The sequence below is a fragment of the Bombus vosnesenskii genome, unplaced genomic scaffold (genome assembly GCF_011952255.1).
Source record: "Bombus vosnesenskii isolate JDL3184/JDL3185 unplaced genomic scaffold, Bvos_JDL3184-5_v1.1 scf7180000013298, whole genome shotgun sequence".
Classification (NCBI taxonomy): Eukaryota; Metazoa; Arthropoda; class Insecta; order Hymenoptera; family Apidae; genus Bombus; species Bombus vosnesenskii.
Window position 1 is genome coordinate 1,226,376 of NW_022882948.1, and position 23,301 is coordinate 1,249,676.

Genomic DNA, 23,301 nt, shown 5'->3' on the forward strand with positions numbered 1-23,301 from the left:
AAAACTTTAATATTATCTGTTGCATAGAAATCACAGAATATACTAAATGCTTTTCAATATAAGCCAGTCTTCATAACGAATAAAGAAAGTAATAAAGATCTAGAATATTTTAGTAATTAATTTTTGTAATGTAATAATACTATGAAAAAGAAATATATATCTTTTTTTTTTTCACTTATTTTATGTCTATGTTTTTATCGAAAAGTTTAAATGCTCTGAGAAATAGATGTCGCAAAAATTTTCAAAAACAGATTTCCTCTCTGCTGATAGTATCAACTCATAATAGGTACCAACATAACAAAAAGGTCGCTCTAGAGTCCACGTGTGTGACAATTGTGGTTATGTTTTCTAACGTGTAGTATAGTTTGTATAATTAGAGTTTAATAATACTACTATAAATAGTAGTAAATAATCAAATAAATCATGTCAACTTGTAAAATACATAATATTAGGTTTTACAACCTTGAACCCCGATCTGTTACTTGTTTATCTTATGAATGTAAGACGAAAAAGCTAGCACTTGCGAGGTTAGTTTCCCAAATTACTCTTATTCAGACATCATAGGTGATTGTAACAATATTTACGATAACATTTTTACAGGAATGATAATTCGATTGAAGTTTGGAATGTTGGGAATGCACCTTTTGTGGAATGTACGATACCTGGTCATCCAGAAAATTCCATAGAAAATATTCTGTGGATAGGTCCAAGATTGTTTTCAACCGGTCTTCATGGCATGATAACAGAATATGATTTAACAACATTATCTATCAAAAGCGAAGTTGCAGTGACTGGAGGTGCAGCCTGGTGCATGGATGTTAATCATAAAAAAACATGTTTAGCTGTTGGTACAGAGAGTGGATATATCAATACATTTTCTGTTACTCCCCATTCATTGATATACGAAAGGATATTTGATAAACAGAAAGGAAGAATCCTTTGTATTAAATGGGATAACACTGGAGAAATGATCTATACAGGGTCTGTTGACACAATTAGAGTTTGGAATGCTGTATCTGGTCATGCGATTCATAAAATGACGACTTCTAGAAAGGAAGCAAAGAAAGAAACTATTATCTGGTGTTTAGCAGTTACAGATGACAACATCATAATTTCTGGAGACTCACGTGGGTATTTATCATTTTGGGATCCTCACATGGGTACCCTAATAGAATCCCATGAAAGTCATACAGCTGATGTATTAGCTGTTACTTTATCTCATGACATGAATATTGTATATTGTGCTGGTGTCGACCCTGTAGTGAGAAGCTTTTGTAAAATAACTATGAAATCAAGTGGTAGGCCACAATGGGTGAAAGGAATCGAAAGAAGGTTACACACTCATGATGTAAGAGCCTTAGTAGATGCTGATGGAAAATTATATTCAGCTGGTGTAGATGGATATCTAGCCCAGTCCAGTTATCCACCAAAAATTCTGGTTAAATATCCGCCATTACTACAGCTTCCATGTGCTACAGTTTGTAGAAAATCTAGATGTATTCTTTTACAATATACAAACTTTCTTGAGCTATGGAGGCTTGGATCACCTACTAAAGTATCTTCAGAATCAATACGTCCTGGAATGGTCCACCAGTTAGAAGAGGAGCCTATAAAATTGCTGCAATTAAAAACAAAAAGAGACGAACACATCCTTTCTTGTGCTATCAACAAGGATGCTAAAACAATTGTTTATTCAACCGATGATCATGTTAGAGTTTTCAACTTTGACGTGATCGAGGGAGATGCACAATTATCAAGAAATGATACGGACATTTCTGCAACCAGAATACAAAAAATGTTATTTAGTCCAAATGGAAAATTATTTGTAACAATAAATAACGACGAAAAAAATAGCACTATAACATTATATAAAGTGGAAAAGAAGCATCTGAGGCATCTTGGCTTTTTTTACACAAATAAGGAATCTATTATAAGTGTTGGACTAGTGTGTTTTTCTCCTGACAGTAAATTTTTTGTTTGTGCTGATCGTCAGGGTAGGATTGCTGTATATAATGTTAGTGACACAACAAATAACGACGGACCTGTCGCATGGTTGTTACCCAAATACAGTTGCCCACCAACAGCCATGGCGATCCAGAAAGGCACGTTAAATTTAGTTATAGTATATTCCGATCATAAGGTAAGAAAAAAACGCGGGATATAATAAAGATTTTCCTTTAGCTCGAGATATTAAAACTTTTAATATCTCTCGTTTAAAACGGTCTAATATCGTAAAATGATAAGTTACTAAGAATTGGATCAGCTATAAAAACGTATAATCTTTCTATCACCTGCATCTTCTGCCTTCCATGAAACTTGCAGTAAATTATTACTGTAATTTCCAGTACCACACGTAAAATTAAAAGCTATAAAACTGCACATTTTATGAACAATTATTTTCCATAATTAATCGTTGATTGTTTAATTTCAGATTATCGAATATAACATATTACAAAGACAATACACCAAATTCTCGAACAATTTACAAAGTCGACTTCCCAAGCAATGGTTAGCCCGGCCATTCCCTATAACGAATATTATTTTTGATCCACGTAACGAGAATATCATAATAATGCACGATGACTCGACAGTTTACGTAATTGATAAATTGAACGAGTCCTGGGAAAAAGAAACGAAAATTTTAAAGCGCGAGAATGGCGACACCACCGAGGACAATAATTCTGTGATAAATTCTCAGCAAGTTTTTCAAGTTCTTAAAAAATACAAGGTAATTTTATTTATAACATTATATAATTGAAATATACGAAAATCAATATACAACATCGCTGTTTGTAGCACCTTGTATACTTGGATTGGTTGACCGACGAAGAATTAGTAGCAGTCGAAGTAAACCCCATATCCTTGACGGAAAAGTTACCGCCGACTCTCAAACAAAAATGGTTTGGAATGTAAATATATGAAGAATGAAATAAATGAAATCCATTTTCTTACTGGAATCGAATGTTGTCTGCAAAGCCGTCATCACATTTTTATAAGAGCATCAAAATGAAGAATTACATATCTATTTCTATGTCAACTACTACATTGTTCATATGAGACTACAACGATTTATTTTTTAATACATTTTCTTATAGTATACAGTCTCTGGTGTATAAAATATATATTCCATAATTTACTCGAATTCTCCACTTAACCGAGAAAAATGAATCTTTGCTGTATGACGCGAAATTCACCAGGTTCAATGGGTGGTTCGATCGTTCGTTTCGGCGAGATATACCAGTGACCTGTAAACTCAAGATTATATTCTGGACGAGATGATCGTAAGCCTACCATACCGGATGCCGTTCTGGGAATGGACGGCGATGGTTTCAGAAGAATTGGTGAACGCTTAATCGCATCTTCCGGTGGTTTGTGTTGGAAAGTGTCCGCCGGAAATCCCTCCTTTCTGCATTCTTCGGCCAGCACCTACGGTCAGTGACACCGGGGAACATTAAAATTCGTGTGGTGCGCATCGCCGATATTGCACTACGCGTTTTCTTCCAGCTGGTTTGTGGTACCTTCTTAAAAAATTCACCCGACAGGTGTTCGTACTTTCTGGACCAGTTGCGCCGAGATAACTTATCTCGTAGCATAATTTCCTTACTGAAATTCACATACCACTCGATATTAATAAAATACGTCATATATCACCTGAGACTAAATGGAAGAATTAACTTGTTTTTCTACATGTCTTTACCAAATACTGTCGAAGTTCACCGGATTCCTTCCCTTACTCTTCTCAGTTCTACCGTCTACTTTATCTTGCGATTCCTCCGCCATTTCCGAGGAAACAGGAAATTTATATATAATACACGATACGACAGAGAATCGTAGTTCTCACGTGGAACAGATAAACAATATGTTATTGAAATCACTTATACCCAAGTGGAATCTTGGTGTAGTTTGTTCGATACGGTATCCGTTGCCATAGTCTCTATCTAATTCCATCTCCATTTCCAATATACAATTTGATATATTTCATACAAAGTTTGACATATTTTCCAGAAAATCATCTTACCAAAAACAATCGCTAACTTAGTACAATAAGTAAGTAAGTAAGCGTGCGAAGATCGTGAAAGCAGAGTATTTTCGAGCATCAAGGCTCGATCACCGAATTATTGATTTTCAGTAACAGCTATATAAAAGGTAGGAAACGAGGTACCGCGGGAAATCTCGTTGAGCCAAGGTAAACCGAGTCTAAGGACCGGCTACGAGGCCATAAACCAAGAAGTGTTTAATCTTCGTTGCGCCAGTTGTAACCTGTAGCCGTACGAAGGAAGGCGTAGACGTAGCGGCTTAAGCCTCCAGGAAATAATCAAAGCGGCGATACAGTGGCGAATAGGTAGACAGAGTTCTGTGTGTCGCAATGTCGAGGTAACGCGATGTACACCTCTGGTGTACGTGAATTTAGGTGCGTCTAACACGTTCGTCTTGGTTCGAGGTAACGGTTTGAAAAGCTTTGTAGTTGTGAGGACTCGAGCAACAGCAACAGGGGGAGAGGGTTAGGGTGTAGGAAGGGGGTTGGAAACGGCTGCAGAGTGCAATGCGCCAAGATTACGACTAATCTGCGCCCGAGACTGGTCGGAAGCGTAGTTTCTGTAACTTACATCGCTTAAAGCGTCAGCTCGTTCAACCCTCAAACTCCTCGTCGCCATTCCCGCCCGCGCACAGTTTCCCTCTCCCATAATATCGTCCCCCCTTTATACCTGTTTTCTCTCTATCCCTTCCTCTCTTTCTCCGTCTATAACCACTCTTGCATTAGCGAGGACTGATTCCCTTGGGAAAATTGCGTTCTCGAAACTGGAAAGTTTAACGTGCCACGGACTTGCCAGGGACTTTACTATCCACGGGTCTACCAGGAAAACTTTATTCTTTCCGTTACCTGCAGCCTCGAGAAACGAACAACGCCTCTCCTCTTCTCTTTTCCTCTTCCCGACACGGTAAGGCGATTCCATAGGATTTATTATTTACGCGTCGACGTTGCAACTCTTCTTCGAAAACCGGGATAGTTGGTTCGTGCATTACAGAGAGGGTGTGAGTGAGTGAAAGAGAGAGAGAGTGTGTCTGTGTGAGAGAAAGAGAGAAAGAGAGAGAGAGAGAGAGAGACGGATAAAGGCAACCGAGCGAGGCTTATATGCGGCCGAACGATGAGATTCAATTGACTGGAGCCTCCTGGTACTAACAGCTGGCATTAATCACCGAGAGATCGTCGATATAATGCACGCGTGTTCCGTGGATAACGTGCACTGGCTGGGGTGGCTCGTACTTTCGGACACGCGAGGGTTTCCCGTTCGTTATCGCGATACCAATATTCGCACTCTCTTCACGCACGTCTCGTGTGTACACCGTGTATACCAATTGACGGCTGCTTCCCTTTTCACGTGGCCGTGATCCCCTCGATCACTCGTACGCCGGTGATGTCTGAAGTGGCGGCATCGCGCACGCGAGCTCCATCGGCAGTCCGAGAGAGGAATTTCAGGAGCAATTCGCGCGTCCATCGCTCGAAGTCCTTATAACACGTTACTCTTATCGTTCTTGCACTTCTCCTATCAATCGAACATTTCTCCAGATGTCTTTTTCTTTTAGATTGCACGATTTAGAACTTGTAATTTACATGGCTATCAATTTTCGACTGTCGTTGATGCTTATACATATAAACAGTGCAAGTACATATATGTACACGAGATTGTGCGAAGAATTGGTAACGAGAATCAGGGAAGATTTAACTAGAATCATCAGACTATCGTTCTTAACTTCGCAAGTATTTTCTCGAACAATGTTTCGCTCCTTTTAATAACGAACTCCTTCGAACAGATCTTACGGGCTTCTAGACTATTTATTTAATTTCTCTTTCGAATAAGTTCGTAATAAAAGATTACAATAAATATTAACGAGTACAAAGAAGTCTATTTTATGAACCAATGTTGGATGTCTCGTGTTAGTCCTCTTCAAGGTAGTATTTATTCGAACGTTTCATTATTTGATAGAAATTTATATTAAAAATACTACGAATTTCTTCAACAGCCCGATACGATCCCGATATGATCGAGTGCTTTACCATCTGTTCGGAGAGCGATTATCGGTACGATCCGATGGGATCGATGTATCCAGGTGCACGCTAGGAGAGTGCAAAGGTCAAGCGAGAGAAAATGTAAAGAAAAGAGAAGAAAGAGAGACAGGTAAAGAGACACGACCGAAGAGAGAAATTTGCGGGATCGTAGATGTAGAGACACGGCGGGGCGCGCTGTAAATTACAAGCGGAGCGCCAAACCGCTATGGTCTTCTCTCGGTGGCGCAGGGGTGTCTAGACGTATAGATAATACCGAGTTTGTGCGGGGGCAGACGCAACCTAGACGGTCCCTGGTTCATCCAGCCACCCGAACCAGCCAACCAACCAGCCAGCCAGCCAGCCAACCAGGCTAGGCTAGACACATCGACCATGCTCCGTTTCCCTCGTTTGCCTCTTACTCTCTCTTCCTCTTCCTATTCTCTGTATACTCGCTCTCTGTCCCATTCTGGTAGCCAGCACCGTCGTTTTCACCTATATACTGTCACGGTCTTCGTCGCACCCGGCCATCTGTGAGCATACCTATATGCCAGCAACCGGATTTCCCATCGTTCTCGTCGCACCGGCTCACGAACGCGAGCTTCCTCTCGCATTCGCCGCGAAAGGCAAGAGATGCAAATACTCAATAGCATCGCCCTGCTGGATCCGAGATCCCATTGGCAGCGATCGTGACGTGGATGACGCACCGAGTCTGTTTCTACGTCTTCGTCTCACCTTCGAGACTTCCTCGCACACCCAGCCGAGGTGTTACCTCGCGACCTCGGAATTGTTTCCGCTCGCGAACGTTCCTCGCGATGTTCCGTCGTACTTGGCTGAAAATTTACCTTGCTTTCGGCTGACAGCCTTCCATTTGCTATTTGATGTGTTGCGGGAATTCTAATGGCTGATGTAGAGGTAGCTGAAGAAATTGCGATTCCAATGGCGGGGGAGATTTAGAGTCTTTGGTTACGACGCTGTCGGTGATTTGTGGCTGACGGAGATAAAGATTTGGTTTTCTGCGCTGGGAAAGTGAAACGATAGATATAAATTACGATAACGGTGCTGCTGGTTACGCAATCTTATTCTCCCTTTGATACTTTGTTTTGACAATCGTCGATAGTCACTTCGCAAACTATATAGCCGGCAAATATTTCTTGATAAAAGAAGCATACAATTAATAGCGTGGACGATTTACTAAAACTATTTCTTCAAACATTTCGGAATATCATTTTTAGAATTGTTTCCCTGATACAATAGAAAACTGTGATATATCGAAACTGTTATTTGAAATGACAGTCTATGTACGATCTATAATACAGTATAATTCAATACTTTCTGTTTTTCTATGAGCAACGACGGACACTAGAAACGTCCGCTTCGATCAGCACTGGTTTTCACGGGGAATTAAGGATACACTCGATCCCCCGCGGTGTCCGTTTCAGGATCTTCCTATATCGTTTCGCAGTAGACCAGGCCTCGATGCCGGTCCGCCCGCCGTTTTAATCGGCCGACTGCAATGTATAAATCCCCGTTAAATAATACGGTAGTTAACAGTGCCATTAAGCCGTTCGAGATACCGCAAAACCGGTAGGGTGCTCTTCGCTGTACGCGCCAAGTCCGTATTTATCGGCAGCCGACGCGCCACCACCGAGAAATATTGTTCTGCGTTCGTTTCCACCGGTGCGGCGTGGAATTCGACGGCCGACAAATATGGTGAAGGGAGGGCAAGATAAAAAAAGGAAAAAATAGAAAGCAAAAAAAAAAAAAAGGAACCGAAATCAGAGAGAAGGAGAGGAAGGACAGAGAACGGAACGACTTAACGTACATTGGCTCGTTGTACTTTTTCGAATGAACATGCTCGACGAAATTCTTTTATATATTTTTGAAACCTGTTCATTGACTGCAGTTAGTAGCACTTTTTCCTACGTACTAAAAAGTATTTCATTTTTGTGGAATTATTTTCTATCGGTAACCAATCCTGACTTAGTTCTTAACGTGTCAAATTTTGGAGGATGATTCCTCTTACACTCGAGTTATCGCAGCTAGAAAAGGAATATGTATATACTTTTTGGCTGTTCCTCAAGCGTACCTTAAGAGTTTCATCCAAATCGAAGCCAGGCTGATTATAAAGAAAGAAAACGTTTGACGTTTGTCGTCTGTATTGGCTTGGTATGTATTGCCAACCCAATATAATTGGCGAGATTTTCATTATAACGATGCAGCTGTAAGTCGAAGCTTTCCCTTTGAATCCAATCGAAGTTAAATAATTCTCCAATGGTTTATCGGATTTTCTTTCGTGTTTCTATAAGCGTGCTAATATTTGCGCATGAGAATATACGTACATTTCTCGATTTGCTTGAATCTTTGCCGACATAATTACGATAATCGAGTTTACGATAATAACGCGTATAATATACAAGGTGGTTGGTAACTAGTGGTACAAGCGGAAAGGGGGTGATTCTATGCGAAAAAAGAAGTCGGAAATATAGAAAAAATTTTTTTTTTAATTTCTTCCATCGAGACAACGATCCGTTATAACGAGACGCGATAAAGTGCACGCGTACCGAGCGAAAATTTAAAGTCGATTTTCTCGAAAACAGAGCCTCGAACGAAAAATTTTTATTCCATATTTTCGATTTATTTTTTCGCGTAGAATCACCCCCTTTCCGCTTGTACCACCTTGTTACCAACCACCCTGTATTTATAGGCGGTTTCTGCAAGTGTTGAAATATTTTCGCGAGTTACCGCATAGTAACGAGTGCAAAAACGGGCAAACGTGCAAATTCTCGCCTATCCTCTTCGTTCAAGGCCATACACGTAATTAATTGTTTCAGGTATGATGAGAGGGATCGTTTTTACGCGGCACGAATCGTAATTAGCGGCTTCGTATAAATATGAAATTTCATCGCGATTATTTAAAGTCACGTTGTCGAGCGCGAAAACGGTAGCTCGCGGAAGCGTACAGTATATACGCCAGTGCAGCTGACACTTGGAGGGTTCGTTTTAATGATCTCGATCCGTTGATTCCGAATGGACTCGGGCGTTTCCTAACGACTAACGTCTAACGACTGGGCGAAGTGAATGGCGCGATGATGTCTTTGCTTTATTTTCGCGAGGGGAAACGATGTCGGGAAAGAACCAACCTGGGGGAATTGTCTCAGGTAAATTGAGTTCGCTTTAATTCGAAATGGAACAAGTATTCGAAGGTAGAGTGGTTAAATAAAATGAATAGGTTTGATCACGGAAGTATCTGGCCACGACACAGTATCTGCCCAAGTATCTGATACAAATGATACGATTGAAAAACTTTGTCCGTGAAATATGTTAAAAAATTCGTAGTTATATTAAAGTAGCCCTTTAAACGATGGATTATACGACGTGACGAAAGCCTTTTTAAAAGTTGAAATTAACGAAACGTATAAATAAAATGTAATATCGTTATTTAATACTCGGAATAAGTATCTAATTAGTCACAATCGATCGATATGGTATATAAAAATATTGATATCAAATATTGTATGAGAAATCGTATTAAAAGTTATAAGATAACAAAGAAATAGAATGTAATGTTAAAAGAAACGATCACACCAAAACTTATCTTTATAGATACATCATCTATACAAAAGTATAACAAATGTCAAATTATCACAATCAATCAGAAATTCTTAATAAATACGATATTCTACTATTTCTTGCGAAACACGTTTATGATTATGGTACTGAAACGTCCACGAATATAAGAAACATCGATGAAGCGAAGGGAAAACTAACGACAGACACATCGATCCATCTTGTACTCGCATATCTCGGAGGAACGATATTGCGGTGACCCCGTTGCTTGACAAACGATCGCTTTTATTCCGTCGGACAATTACACGTAGCGAAGAAACGCTAACGAGCAATAGATATAGATAACAAGCAGCATTCGCCATAGTTTACGAATCCTCTCGCGCATCGTTCGTGAATCGTTCGATAAAAGAGTTCGCTTATTTTTCGGGGAACAACGATCGAACCAACTGAAAATGCTTGCAACACAAGGGGTGACCGTTGTTGTGGCCATTATCAGTGGCGGAAACATGGAAGAAAAGCATGTGACAGAAATATCGTCTGCATCCATTTCGATCCATTGCATCCGTAGGTGTACAACAGGATCGGAATGATCACGTTGACAACATATTTCAAGGCCATTGAAATCGGCGGTGGCTCTGTTGTTCTACATGTTTATCCGATCTTTTTTATAGTCGTATTAACCACTATACGTATTACAACTAAAAGGACGTTTGATAATACTGGAAAAATCATATTAAAACCTTCTATTTAAAATTGAAATACGAATATGCATCGAATCATGTTAATAAAGTAACAACTTTATTTTATGCGTCATCTTACCTTGTAATAGAAATATTTCTATAATTTCTATGTTTTTTTTTTGCTTTAAATTTCAAGAGAAAAAAGTGTAAGAAGTGTGTTCCTTTTAAAGTTCGTATTATTCGAAAGGTATATGCGAAGTTTCGTTAAATTCAGCTGCTCCATTCGAGAACTTCCTTTGGTTTCGACCATCGACGAGGGTCAATCGTGAAGAGCGTGTTACGGATGGCAAACCGGAGCGTGAAAATTGCTAGACGTAACAGAAAATTTGATCGTCCGTTTGCTCGATTTTCTTGCGTAAAAGGGACGAATTAATTCTCCGGCACCCCTATCGCGAACTCAGCCATCCCTATCGGCAACCCTTTGATTTTAAGCAATCTCCAAGGGTAACTCGCTACATTCTCATTACAATTTTATTTCCTCCGCGCTGTCTTCGTTCGATCACTCTTTCCGAGGGAATTAACTCGTTTTATAGGATGGGGTTTTTTTTTTGGTCTGGGGACGTTCCCAATTACAATCCCCTAATGGCGATAGTAATAGTACAAATCGTTCAATTTTGCCGACGATATTTTCTACGTATACTTTTAATATACTTTCATCTATATTTTTCAATAATTTTCTATTTACTAATAATTATCAAATAACGCAGTCACATAAAGCCGCATTCGAATTAATCGGGTTACCTGTATTCAAGCAATTTCAGTCATTTTATCCGTGTCAACCGTGTTATTTACTTAACTTGAAGCGTCTTTTGAAGTTTCGAGCGAAGTTGAGCTTTCAGGTGTGCCCCAAAGGTGTAGACTGCAACGCCTACGACATACTTGGATTCGATTAATTACTACAGAGTACAAAATACAAATGCTATAATATCGTGAACACAATGGTGCGCAAATACATTTTCTGAACACCGTATAATATGATCCAATAGTATGAACGACGTATGATTGAACATATCCACTCCTCCGAGTCACCAATCTCGTATCGATAATATCGTAAAACGTCAAGAATCTTCGCCCTCCGGATGACGAAAATAGCATTCAATTAAACAATTATACCATTGCGCGAAGCGCAAATAAACGCATACATCACCATTGCCATGTACAGTCGTAAAATCAATCGGCAATAAAATTCTGTCATTTCCGGTCTAGCCTTATGACAGTGTCGAGCGAACGAGTTTCGTACACGACCAGATCCGTTCTGTAACAAGATCACCGTTACGAAATAATTGCATCCTGTGCGGCCGTCGCGACGAAGCCGCGCGGCAACCCCTTCTTCCGTGGCTCTTTCCGACCCACCCCTTCTTTTTATTCGCTTGTGCGGCCTTTTATTCGCGCGAGCTGTCCGAAAAAAGGGCGAGATCAGGGTGATTCCGGAAGCAAGGGCAACAAAAGTGGCTGACGAGTGCGCGGCCAAGTCGTAACGCCGTCACCCCATCTCGATCATCTGCCGCCGCCACCACTACCATCATCGTCGCCTGTATGACGCAGCATCCCTGCGGTTTCGAGTTACCCATCGCCGACAGCAGGCCGTCTAGCACCCGTCTAGCTTCCACCGAGTTTTTGTTTTGTCTGGCGAACTGGAATGTTTGATGCATCGTCTCCGATCAATTATATCATTATACGCGCGCCGAGCTCTGTGGTATGCGGTTTCATTGGCGCGAGTGCACCTCGTAGCTCGTGTATCTCACAAAATATTCGCCGACCTTGTCTCAGGTTAATTGAAACGTTTGTTCGTTGGCCAAATTCCGACGTGAAGATATTGCTCTGTCCTGCGTGCATATGTACGAAAAACATAAAATCGTATATATTTCAGATTCTCGGCAAATGTATAACATTTTAATTTACGAAATTATGGAGCCATAATTGTGGCTATTAAACGACTGAATAACGAATATCTAACGAAAACGTAGAATTGAGAAGTTCAAGTAAACGATAAAATAAAATCTTTGCCTTTATACGTGTGTGTGTGTAGAAATGTTGTAATAACTTTCTGATTCAAGTTGTATCGCTGTCACTAAATAGTCGCTAGTTAGCTAAATCAAGAAAAATTTATGCGAAACTGTCTTTATACAACTCTCGGATGAATTTTAAATAAATTGGATAGAGACACCAATAAAGATAAATATATTGAACTAATAACGTAAACAGAAATATAAAGAAATGGAAAAGAATAAAAATGAGAATATACCTAATACGGAAAATTATATGCAAAATTATAAAATTAAAATTCGTATCATCTCTGATACTCGCACCATCGAACATTCAACCTCAGTCTCAGAAACCAGTCGTCCTGACGGTCCCAAATACTTTCTCTAGTCCTTTCTTACCACCCAAATCGCTTCTGCTTCGCACCTGTGGTAGTTACAAGGTTGATTCACAAGCGGTCTGCACTTGCCAATCACGGTTGCAGGGTATTTAATCTCGTCGGCGATCGTGCCGGGGATGTTAATTACCATGGAACGCGGAGTCATCGAGAAGGCCGTGGCACTTATTCACCTGTCCCACGTGCACACAGGTCCCGTGCTCGTTCATACCCGTTAAGTCCATTAAAAAGCGTTAGCTAAGGTCCTGTTTCTCCCCTGAAAGGTTATTGTGCCGGTGGTAACACGAGGTCTGCATTAACGCAGACATTTGGAAGGACACCTGTGCGAAGCCTAGTGCACAGTAGACTTTTGGTTAACCGGTCTCCGCTTTAACCGACATATTTTTATTCACATGGAAATGATTGACCGGGAAAAAAAATCAATCACATGTTCCACAATGTATGTATATGTATTATATATATAATATTAATAGATTTTCTCGATAATGAAGCCTTAAACGAACCCTGTTGATTGTTTACTCATAACTAGCCGGTAATTAGTCGTGTTTAAGTATACTTGATAAATTTTCAAACTTGATTTTTTTTCCAATCCCAAGCCGAAGATGAAAAGATTCTATTCCATATTATTTTCTTATTTTTCTTTTTCTTGTACATGTTTTCTTGTACATGTTTTTCTTGTACATGTTATTTTTCTTTTTCTTGTAACTTTTACATGTTACTCGGCAAGATTTTGTATACGCCACCGATAAGTGGAAGGACATTTACGGAAAACGAGATAAACTGGAAATGTCACTATCTTATTAAAGCTATGCTATGGTAGACTAAAAAATATTTGTATGTATATAGTATATACGGAACCGTTTCCATCAGAAGCTAAGCTAAGATCAATTTCGCTACGTTAAGAAGAGAACGTGTTTGTGAGCGCAAGGGCAGGCAACAAACGTGTTTCTCTTGCTCTAGTCTCGTCGTCGTTTCTTGGTGCATCGTCGAATGCCTGCACATTATCGCACACGCGTTCCCGTTCGAGCGTGAAACGTCGATGACGAAGCGTCTTCGCCGCGCGTGCAGGTGCGTGCACATGCAGATGACGTTGACCACTGTGCACATGCGAGCGTTAATTGAAACAACAGTTAGACCCAGGCGATGAATCATTCAATTAAGCGGATTCCGAAGGAGTAGCACGACGCCGCGCCGCGTCGTCTGGCGTCATTTCGATCTAATTACACGTCCGGACTAAGTGGCTTCGCTGGATTCGCTGAATGTCTAGCGACGAGCGTCTTTTTAAGCACCGCCGGGGTTACAAGTATCTGTCTGCCGCTATCCCTTTCCTCTCCCCTGTCTAGGAAACCAGCGAGAAGCAGAATGTAGCCCGTAGACGTGTAATTATTAATCCTCTTGTTGATTTTAGCTGTTTGCACGGCTATTTCGTTGCAAACCGATCTGTCGTTCGCCTGGTTTTTGCGTGAACGTCGCGCGGTTACGTGTGAAAATTGGATAAGTAAATGGAGATGGTGGTTGAAGCGTGTGGAACGTTTTGCTAAAATCGTAGGAGAAAACGACGATTATGACGTATTTCCAATCGCCACTATTTCGCATATTTTTATAAAATTCTACGAAATTACGATATTATCCTTCTCGTGAATTTGATAAAATATTTCGTACGATTTAATTATTGTCTTAAATAGATGTGCACCGTGTTGAATCGAGCGTGGTAGCTTTATATCGCAGATCTCAATAATTTATATTTATCGCATGAATGATCTAATAATTTATGTTGCGGTTCGAACAGTGTAATATGAACGATGGTCAATTCAAATACATTAAAGATCGTCACAGAGGGCAGCTGATCTTTCATCAAAAGATGAACGCAGATTCGGCTGATTTGTTGATCAGAGATGAGCAGTAGCGTTCAGCTTGGCTTCTTAGCAAGTTTATATAAAACTCGATAGCGGTCGTGTTTCCTGTTTCATCGGAGAAGGGCTTGTTTCCTGTAGTTTGATCGTTCCCATCGTGGCTTCCTCTAACCCCATTTAGAATCGTTGTCTGAAACGAGCCCTCTGCCACGATAATTTGATTGCTACACCATCCAAGTCAGACCCTAGCGAAAATTCGCAATCGCAGCTGTGCAAGCGCTGCCGTTCAATTCGGCTTCTCGTACTACAAAAAAAAAAAAAAAAAGAAAAAAAGAAAGAAAAGAACATCAGCATACAATAAAATTTCTAATTTTCAGAAATTCAATATTCAAATTAAAATCAAAGTATTTCATAATTTCCAAGATTATTTACTAGACAGTAATTATTCGCTGATCAGTGAAATCAAAATTTTACAAACAATATCTACCAGTTCAATTGCGAAAGAAGGTCATAATGTGCGAGCAAAATCACGTAAATGGTTCGGACAGAAAGTTCTTATTATTCGTGGACACGAGCAAACGTCATAAAGGCATGTACGCGCTAATCATCATAATTTGCAAGGACGTCTAGCCGGTCTGTCGTTGAAGCGCGACGCCTCTCGTAATTCGAGTGACAACTGACGGCCGTCTACGCGTTAAACGCTCATGCCGGTGCCACGACCCAATCTCATCCGACCGAGGAGGAACTTTTTTTACGAGAACGCGAGAGGTCACGAGACGGCGGCTGTACTTTCATTCTCTCTTTTTCTTCTTCTTCCTCTTTCCTTCTTTCCGCAAATTACGTAGAAACGGTGGCTTTCTTCCAGACATTTTTCTCGGCAGCCCGACAGTACAGAATGAATCACCGTTTCCTTGCTCCTGCTCATGGAACAGGAATTCAACATCGCGCCTCATTTCTCTTATTTACAGATGCATTTGCGTAAATTTCCAGCCCTTTCCCTTCACCCTTTACGAGAACCCCTTGACAGCACGGTTTATTCGCGATCTGTTGGCTCCCCGGTAATTCTCGGGAATCCCTCATCTTGTCGCCCTGAGGTATTTCTCGTGAAAACGTCGACATCGCCGCGAGAATCGTCGTAAAAATGACGGAAAACGAAGCTGCCGTTATTTTTAGTTTTCTAGCCGGCGTGTTTACGGCGACACCGATGCGATGGAAAACGTTTCCCATGGCGAAAACGATTCGTTAACGAGATGGAGATTTACGTTATTCCGCGCTCATTCGCTTTTTTTTTTCGAAAATCACGATAAAAAGAACGTCGATAGGTAAAGTAAGTATTTTTCTATTATAGTGAATATTCAGAAATATTTAACAGCTAGAGCGTGGAACATCAAAGCTGCCCGATAGCCACAGTGTGCAATGTGAAAGACACACGTGTATTGTAGTAGAAAATTGTATTTTCTTTAACTTCATGATGCCGTTGAGAAGTGAAACATATTTAACGATAAAGAGACAGCTCCAACCTTTAAATCATACTCATTGAAAGAGCAAGAAAAGTATAAGTGGAAACTTAAGAAGTTCCTACCATATGCTAATTTTTTACATGGATATATTTGTAGTATAAATATGACGTAGCTCTTGCGTATTCGCCCAGATTGGTTCTTAGATTGGTGTGAAATTTTATCAATACGATGGTGGTAGTCGTGCCTCGCTAACGAGACTCGAAAATATTTTACATCGCGTATATAACATATTCGTAAAAGAAAATGTTCAAATACGAACCTGTATGTTCTATACAATACATATCGCACTAATCAAACTAACTGAGAGATGAATCTGTTCCGATAATCGGTATTCAGATGATCGATATTCTACTCTACGCTTTGTCTAAAACTCTAGATCCAAAACATGATACTCGGTCGATAGTAATATCTATTCACTCTGAAACATCGTTGCAGAGTGGAAGTTTCATAACGGCGGTTATCTTAGTTCTTAGCCGCCTTCTTAGCCGCGGAGGGACGAGGGAAGGTTTCTCGCGGCGCGATATCTGCGACGAGAAAAAAAGAAAGAGGACACCGGTAAACAAAAAGAGGGACCCCGGGCAAAAGACGCAACTACCATGAATGAAATGCTGCTTACCACCTATTAATATCCATCACCTCCTACAACACGGTGTCGCCGGCCTCATAACGCCGCTCGACGACGCAGTGGGAACGTCTTCACGCGAGATTACTCGTCGTTGCGGCGCGGCGTCGCGTCATCGTTTTTTTCTAGAGTAGCAGCGGGGTTTTACGCAACCGCGAGAAACAATCTCGCCCACATCCCTCTGGTATCTTGTCGCTCTGCTTTTCCTTTTTTCTTTCCTCTCTATCCTTTTTCTCTTATCTTCTTCTTTCTTTCGTTCTTTACCAGAGGTGGTATCGTCTGCACGAGGTGAGAAAGAGGCGCGAATCAGCGCAGTGCGACGACAAGGACGAGAAGGCGACGTCACAGCGTGTTTTATTTACCGAGCGGAGAAGTCTAGACTTTGCATTATGCCACCGTTGCACGACACTTGACGACACCCCCGCATGTCTTCGAACACTTGTGTACAAACGTTACGTCGGCACACGAGGATCAACCAACATCGTGCGGGTGTTTGCGACAAAACTGGCTCGTTGCATCGTCTAAGTCCAGAGCGGTGTATATATGTGCTAATGGAGAAATACCAGGCGATGATAGTCGTTGGGTAAACGCGACATCCAGGTCAGATCGTCTGATCCACACAGGTATTGGTACGATCGTAGTTTATCGCTGCTCGAGTCGCGATTGAGATATCAGACTTTGTACGTAGATAGATGTAGGTACTTACCTATGTTTCCTATTATGATTAGGATTTCTTTTTAAGTATTAGATGTTGAGAAATTTCGTAATGTTTCGGAGATATTTAACATCGTTCTACGAACGAGCAATTTTTTATATTAACATTTTTTTTAATACTTTACGAATCCTATAATTTGATCGAAGACCACTGGCTGGAATCTAAATTATTAGATGCTATATATCAGCGATGCGTTATAAAACTTGTTACCTTTGTGACTGATTTTTAAAAATCATTTCCCCGTTTCTACCTGCTCTTAATCCTCTATCAATTTCTCTTTTATTTCCAACTAATCAATTGATAGTCAATATACTAATTATTCCTATCGATTATGTCGATAGATTTATAACTAACGAATCTTCTAAGGTAACTAGAGTACTAGGTTGATTATTTTTAAAGTCGCTAAGATCTATGAAACAAATAGCTTGCCAAATTCTCGACTTTTAGTCATTAACGCGGAGTCAAGATACCGACTACTGTTAATTGCGACATATATTTCAAAAAACTGTCACGATCGTCACTGCTGTGTAGTACGAATTCCAAGTAATTATCTTAATGGCAACAGTGGGAAACATGTGAGAAAATATTACAAGTTACAAGGTATATACCATGGAAACAATTCAGCGGAGAAGAGCCCAACGCGGCAGCCGTGAACATTTCTTAAAGCTTTTGGAATCTGAAAGCGGTTCGTTGGACTTTCTCGAGAATTTGTACGGCGAGAATAAAAGAATCGTAAGGTGCAACCCGAAACAGTTGGAACCGCGTAAAACACAAGCTAAACAGTTCTTGTTCCCGGCACGATAAAACGTAACTCACGCGACACCAGGAAGGTAGTAATTGTTCCTCGTATTTCTTCGGGCGGTCCAACTGCTTTGAAATTTTCATCGCGAATACGCGACTACGGAACGAACGAAGTAGCTGTCATAAGTCGAAATTATTTTTCCCGTGGAACGACCGGATATGACCGAGTTTAACAAGATGCCATACTAGAATTACTCGTGACCATTAGCGACCAACTCAAATACGTACGTCGCGAGTAGATTTGATTGTCGATCGACTTTACGCGTATTTGGTTATTTAAAAATTATTGCAAGTATGTAAATAAGTAACGTACAAATATATGAACAAATAGATATACACGATCCTTACTTCAGACAACAATATAATGGCAATAATGGCAACTTGTTAAAGAATAACTTGATCGTTTAAACGCGATGAGAATGAATAGTACAAGAACATCGCATACTAAACCATGCTTGCCAGGTTATAATCATTTCTACGGTGCAGAACAGTTTTAAGTGGCCGAAATGACTACCCTTCCGACCTGATGTAAAACCACTGACGCGTAATTACTAATTTTTATGACGGTTGATAACGTCTGTTCATCTACATCTCTGGAGAGTACTCGAGCATTTTAGCGGACATATTGTGTTCGTTAAAACGAACGAGGAATGTTTAATTAGCACGACTCTAGATAAAGCAATTATTTCTTGGTTTTATTTCTGGCAATTAACGAGATGTAGAAAGCTAGCAAATTAAAGTAGGTACTATGCGCTTTTGAAAAATAATTTTGACACTTTACCGGTGTTGCTGCGACGTTTATTATTCTGTCGTAGAGTCATCGTGAAATAGTAAAACCAGAATTATAGTAACTGTTACAGTTTTTCATACAATGATATTAAAAGTCAATATACTTTTGCAATTATTTTCATTGATTATGGAATGTTAAATAGATCACAATGAGTCGTACATTGGAGGGTGATTTTTACCTCTTAAGCTCGAGTTAACATAACTAAAAAGAATAGGCATCTAATATTTTCGGCTTCTCTTCGCTTAAACAAAATTTCATCGAAATTGGACTTGGCGATTTTTCTTTGTCACGCGTCGAACGATTAAAAACGCCTAAAAGAGGAAAGAATAGGTCGCGTTTAAATTCTCTCGACGACGTAACGCGACGTAACGTCGTGTATCTCGTACTTCGATAAGAAATTTTCAATTGCTCGGCAAGTCTCCACCGCACGAGGCGATAAGACACGTTTACAGCCTCTTTTCGCGAATCTGTTCGTTTCTCTTGATTAAAGGAATAATCCCCGGGGGGGTGTGGAAGTAGAGGACGCAACTCGTCCCATGTTCTTTAACATGGTCGCTCGAGGCCTCGCGGAACGAACCGAACAGGGAAAAGTTTTCGCGGAAACGAAACGGAGAACGAAGTCGAGAAGCGGGGAAAGGGACGCGAGCTGTGAACGGGAAAAAGAAAGGGAACGAACAGATAGCGAATAGCGAGCAGACGGGACGGGCATGGTTGTGCCGGACGGCATTTTAATAGGTTCGCAGGGTTCGAGCGAAAAAGTTGCAAAACAAAATAAATCGGCGTTGCGACAGGTCGGCCCGCTCTTTCTCCGCTATTTTTCTCTCTCGTTTTCTCTCTCCTTTTCTCTCTCGTTTTCTCCCTGTCTCCAGGCACGGTTACGGGGCGCAGGTCATGCATATTCACGTGTGGCATTCGTACGCATGGAATTAAGCGGCCGGGGAATTAAAGCGCTTTTCGGCGGGAGGTAGTCCAGGAGCCTTTTCTCCCCCTTCTACCCCTGAGCTCCAGGTGATTACGCGGGGATTTTTCGAGGGACGGCATTTCTATGGCGGCGCGGTAAGTACAGCTGCAAGAGGCTACGCCGCTAGCGCGACGATTCGACTCGTATTATTTCCCGAGACAAATTAGACTCTCGCGTCCTGGACAACGTCTCTCGTTTTTTCAACTTTCCTTTTGCTCGTGCCTTTTACCGCGACTTACGCGTTTTTTCACAAAACACTGCGACTAGTCATCGAATACGAAACACTTGGAACCTGTATACATGAACACATGAACATGACGACAATGTGGAATTACTTGAAACGTGAATCGAAGCGTAGAAGCGTTCGAATCTAGAAAATATCTCGGATATCTTGATAAATTTAGAGAACATCTGTGACGTTCGTCCAGACCATTTTGTGGTAGTCGATGATACTCGTGGCTTGTTTATGGAGACATCGTGGTGTTAAGACGATATGGTTGTTGATTCTGATACGTTTATAACGTGTGGATTGTCGAGTAGATTGTCGAGGAAGATTACTGCGATGTGAGTGGTAACCGTATGATAGAATACTGATATGCGTTCGACTGGAAAATGAACAGCTTCTGTAGATGCTCTGTTCGTATTATAATTAACTAAACTTGGGTCTGCCAGAATTCTGAAACTTTTCCTAAGACGATAGGTACCTTTGGATAGAACTTTTACAGAGGACTTGTTACTATAAAAGAAGAAGACGTATTTTGTCAATGTTAAAGGATTTCTCGAGTCGCCTCAAAAAATTCCAGCACTCCTGCGCCAGTTACAAGCGTAGAGTAGAGGCAGCGAGATCGGCATAAATATTCATGTCGTTCCTAGTAAAGGCAACAACAAATGCTCTGTCGCGTGCGAAAGCGATGCTGCTACGGCTAAAAAGTCCGCATCGTGCGCGCTCTACCTATCCCGGATATTTGTAAAACAGGACAAGTAAAAAGAAGAAACAAAAAGGAAAACCTAGCAAAAAGAAGAAATAAGAAGAGTCTGTATCAAAAGAGGTTGGGGACGAATTGACAAATTAATCTCGTAATTACGGGCGACACGTGATGACAATTGTTCGGACGAATTTCAGCGAAGAATTTTTACGCTGTTCTCGTTAGAAATCCCAACGACAGCGAGGCTTCTGTCGGCGCTAATTTGTTGCCTGTTGTACGGCAGCTCTTTCACACAGCGATACGTGTATCGCGTATAATGGATACTGATTGTATCGATACTAATGGATAGAGTATAGTAAGGAAAGGTTATTTGAACCATCTAAGCTTCAACGTGTTAAAATCCAATATCGAACTTTCCACGGAATAATCAAACTTGTTGTATGTGCCTATATTACGAGATTAAGATTAATGTTTAATGTAACGACGAAAGGAAATATCGTATACTCTAGGTCCAGCCAGGAAAGATATCAAAAACGGGAAAATGATTCGGATAACCCTGTGTTAGGGTTATTCGTAGGATTAGGTCCAATTGGAGTTGATAATGGAAATATTCGAAGAATTATGGAAATTAGTCAGTGCCCTGAATTTGCTGGTTGAATTTGTCTCTCTGGATATGATATTCTATCGTACGTATAAACAAACAGTCATAGGTAACAGAAAGAATCGGTAGGTTTCTATTTCTGTCATATGAACTCCAATTGTACAAACTACTTAACGCATAAGTTTATATAAACCGTGTTCTATCACATTATATCGTCTCGATATCGCGTACAGCATCATCGCGAAATACACGGTTTCGTGCGAACACCTGGATATTTTCGTGGAAAGAGCCACGACAAAGTAAGAAGAAGAAGAGAAGGTCGCAAAGAGGATGTCGAGAAATCGCCATGAGGAAGACGAAGCGTCTGAAATAAGGCTCGAAACCTTAAACCTCCGGGAATCTCCGGCATCGTGCAACTATCACGTCTGCCAACCAGCCCGTGCACCTTCCCCCGACTCACCCTTTTGCTATCCCTGTGTGCCACACAGTCGGCTACCCCTTTCTCCGCCGTCTCCGTCGCCGCCGTCGCCGCCGTCGCGTCGTTTTCATCTCTCTTTTCACCCTGCGCCCTCGTCTCACCGTATGAGAGATCCCCTCGCCCTTTCGTCGGTCCTGTCTCACCCTTCCATTCGACCGACCGCCCGTCTAGCCGCCCTTCCAACCCCTGCACCGTGGTGTGCGCCGAGCGCCACCCCCGATCGCGTCCCGACGAAACTCCTCGCCACTCCAGACGACAGCGGCTCTGGTAACGGAGACTCCTCGAAACGTCGAACGAGCGCCCGTTACGAGCGCTTTTCTCCTCGTGCGGATGCGATCGACGCCCGGCTCGCTGACGAAGTGTGCAAAGTCGAGCCGAAGGACCTCGTAGCTGGAGAGATCGATCGATGGTTCCGCGGCTCGTTCCAACGATCCTCAAGGGCGGACTGTTTGCCGGCACACGCGAGTTACCAAGAACGATGACTGACCTTTTTAAACTGATTCGAAACTATTTTCGAAATAGGCACACCTTTGACATTTTCCTCGTAACAGTCGGTTACAATCAGCAGTCGTGTTTGACGAGGGGAGGATCATGTCGAGTTACCGTTGCATTCTCTTGCGATATTTTGTGCAAAATTTCTTACGTACAGTCTGGAGACGCTGTATAATTATGTTTCGTATACCTGTTGTTTGCGTATTGAGATTTAAGATTGATTAATCTTGTCATTTAGTTTTATGATATTCTGAAGTATTACACCGCACGTTATAATCATTCGTAAGTCATAATTTCGATTACCAAGGGATTTACCATCGTCTATTACTTAGCAGCGATCTTCGATTAAATCAAGTTCAGGTTTCGATCGCGCGGTGTTTCATTTATATTTAAGTATATCGATATATATCGTCATCGAGATGTAGAATTAGAATGTCGCAGTACCGCAAACGTATAATTATTACCGTAATTTCGTTCTCAAGTAACGGATGAGATCAAACACCTTAGTAACGTTCGATTAAGCCGATTTCACGTTAAAATATCTTTTTTTATACATTGACATACAATGAAATCTGGAATTAAGATGTTGAAATATTTCAGACGCTACGAATCCATATAATTTTCAAATAGTACATAATGCTGTAATTGTAACAAGTCAATTCGGATTTAAATATTTTATCTTGCCATTTAACCGTAAGAATTAAAGGTTAACGTGTCAAATTAGTCATCCGCCAAGAAAGAAGATTCTCTTTCAACGGTCTACGAGTCTGTCTATTTTATTATTCAAGTCTGACACATAAAAGATA

At 40.9% G+C, this 23,301-nt stretch overlaps 2 protein-coding genes across 2 annotated transcripts; one reads left to right on the forward strand and one right to left on the reverse strand.

Moving 5' to 3' along the window:
* Window positions 1-262: 262 nt before the first annotated feature.
* On the forward strand, window positions 263-3,104 carry LOC117233632 (U3 small nucleolar RNA-associated protein 4 homolog). The gene is made up of 4 exons (XM_033494110.1): window positions 263-527; window positions 601-2,140; window positions 2,432-2,728; window positions 2,797-3,104. Exons 1-4 carry the CDS (start codon window positions 424-426, stop codon window positions 2,911-2,913), a joined length of 2,058 nt encoding a protein of 685 aa, XP_033350001.1. The 5' UTR covers window positions 263-423; the 3' UTR covers window positions 2,914-3,104.
* Window positions 3,105-3,111: 7 nt separating this feature from the next.
* LOC117233636 lies at window positions 3,112-5,040 on the reverse strand. Its single transcript, XM_033494119.1, has 3 exons — window positions 3,698-5,040; window positions 3,519-3,603; window positions 3,112-3,426 (listed from the first exon to the last, which is right to left on the reverse strand). Exons 1-3 carry the CDS (start codon window positions 3,778-3,780, stop codon window positions 3,151-3,153), a joined length of 444 nt encoding a protein of 147 aa, XP_033350010.1. The 5' UTR covers window positions 3,781-5,040; the 3' UTR covers window positions 3,112-3,150.
* Window positions 5,041-23,301: the final 18,261 nt, after the last annotated feature.

What these genes read in the sequence shown, in the direction of transcription:
- LOC117233632 (XM_033494110.1), top strand. Translation starts at nt 424, where the DNA reads ATGTCAACTTGTAAAATACATAATATTAGGTTTTACAACCTTGAACCC. An exon ending in AAAAAGCTAGCACTTGCGAG is followed by an intron (nt 528 to 600) that starts GTTAGTTTCCCA and finishes ACATTTTTACAG; the next exon opens with GAATGATAATTCGATTGAAG. An exon ending in AAGTTCTTAAAAAATACAAG is followed by an intron (nt 2,729 to 2,796) that starts GTAATTTTATTT and finishes CGCTGTTTGTAG; the next exon opens with CACCTTGTATACTTGGATTG.
- LOC117233636 (XM_033494119.1), bottom strand. Translation starts at nt 3,780, where the DNA reads ATGGCGGAGGAATCGCAAGATAAAGTAGACGGTAGAACTGAGAAGAGT. An exon ending in GTGAACTTCGACAGTATTTG is followed by an intron (nt 3,604 to 3,697) that starts GTAAAGACATGT and finishes TGTGAATTTCAG; the next exon opens with TAAGGAAATTATGCTACGAG. An exon ending in CGGGTGAATTTTTTAAGAAG is followed by an intron (nt 3,427 to 3,518) that starts GTACCACAAACC and finishes CACTGACCGTAG; the next exon opens with GTGCTGGCCGAAGAATGCAG.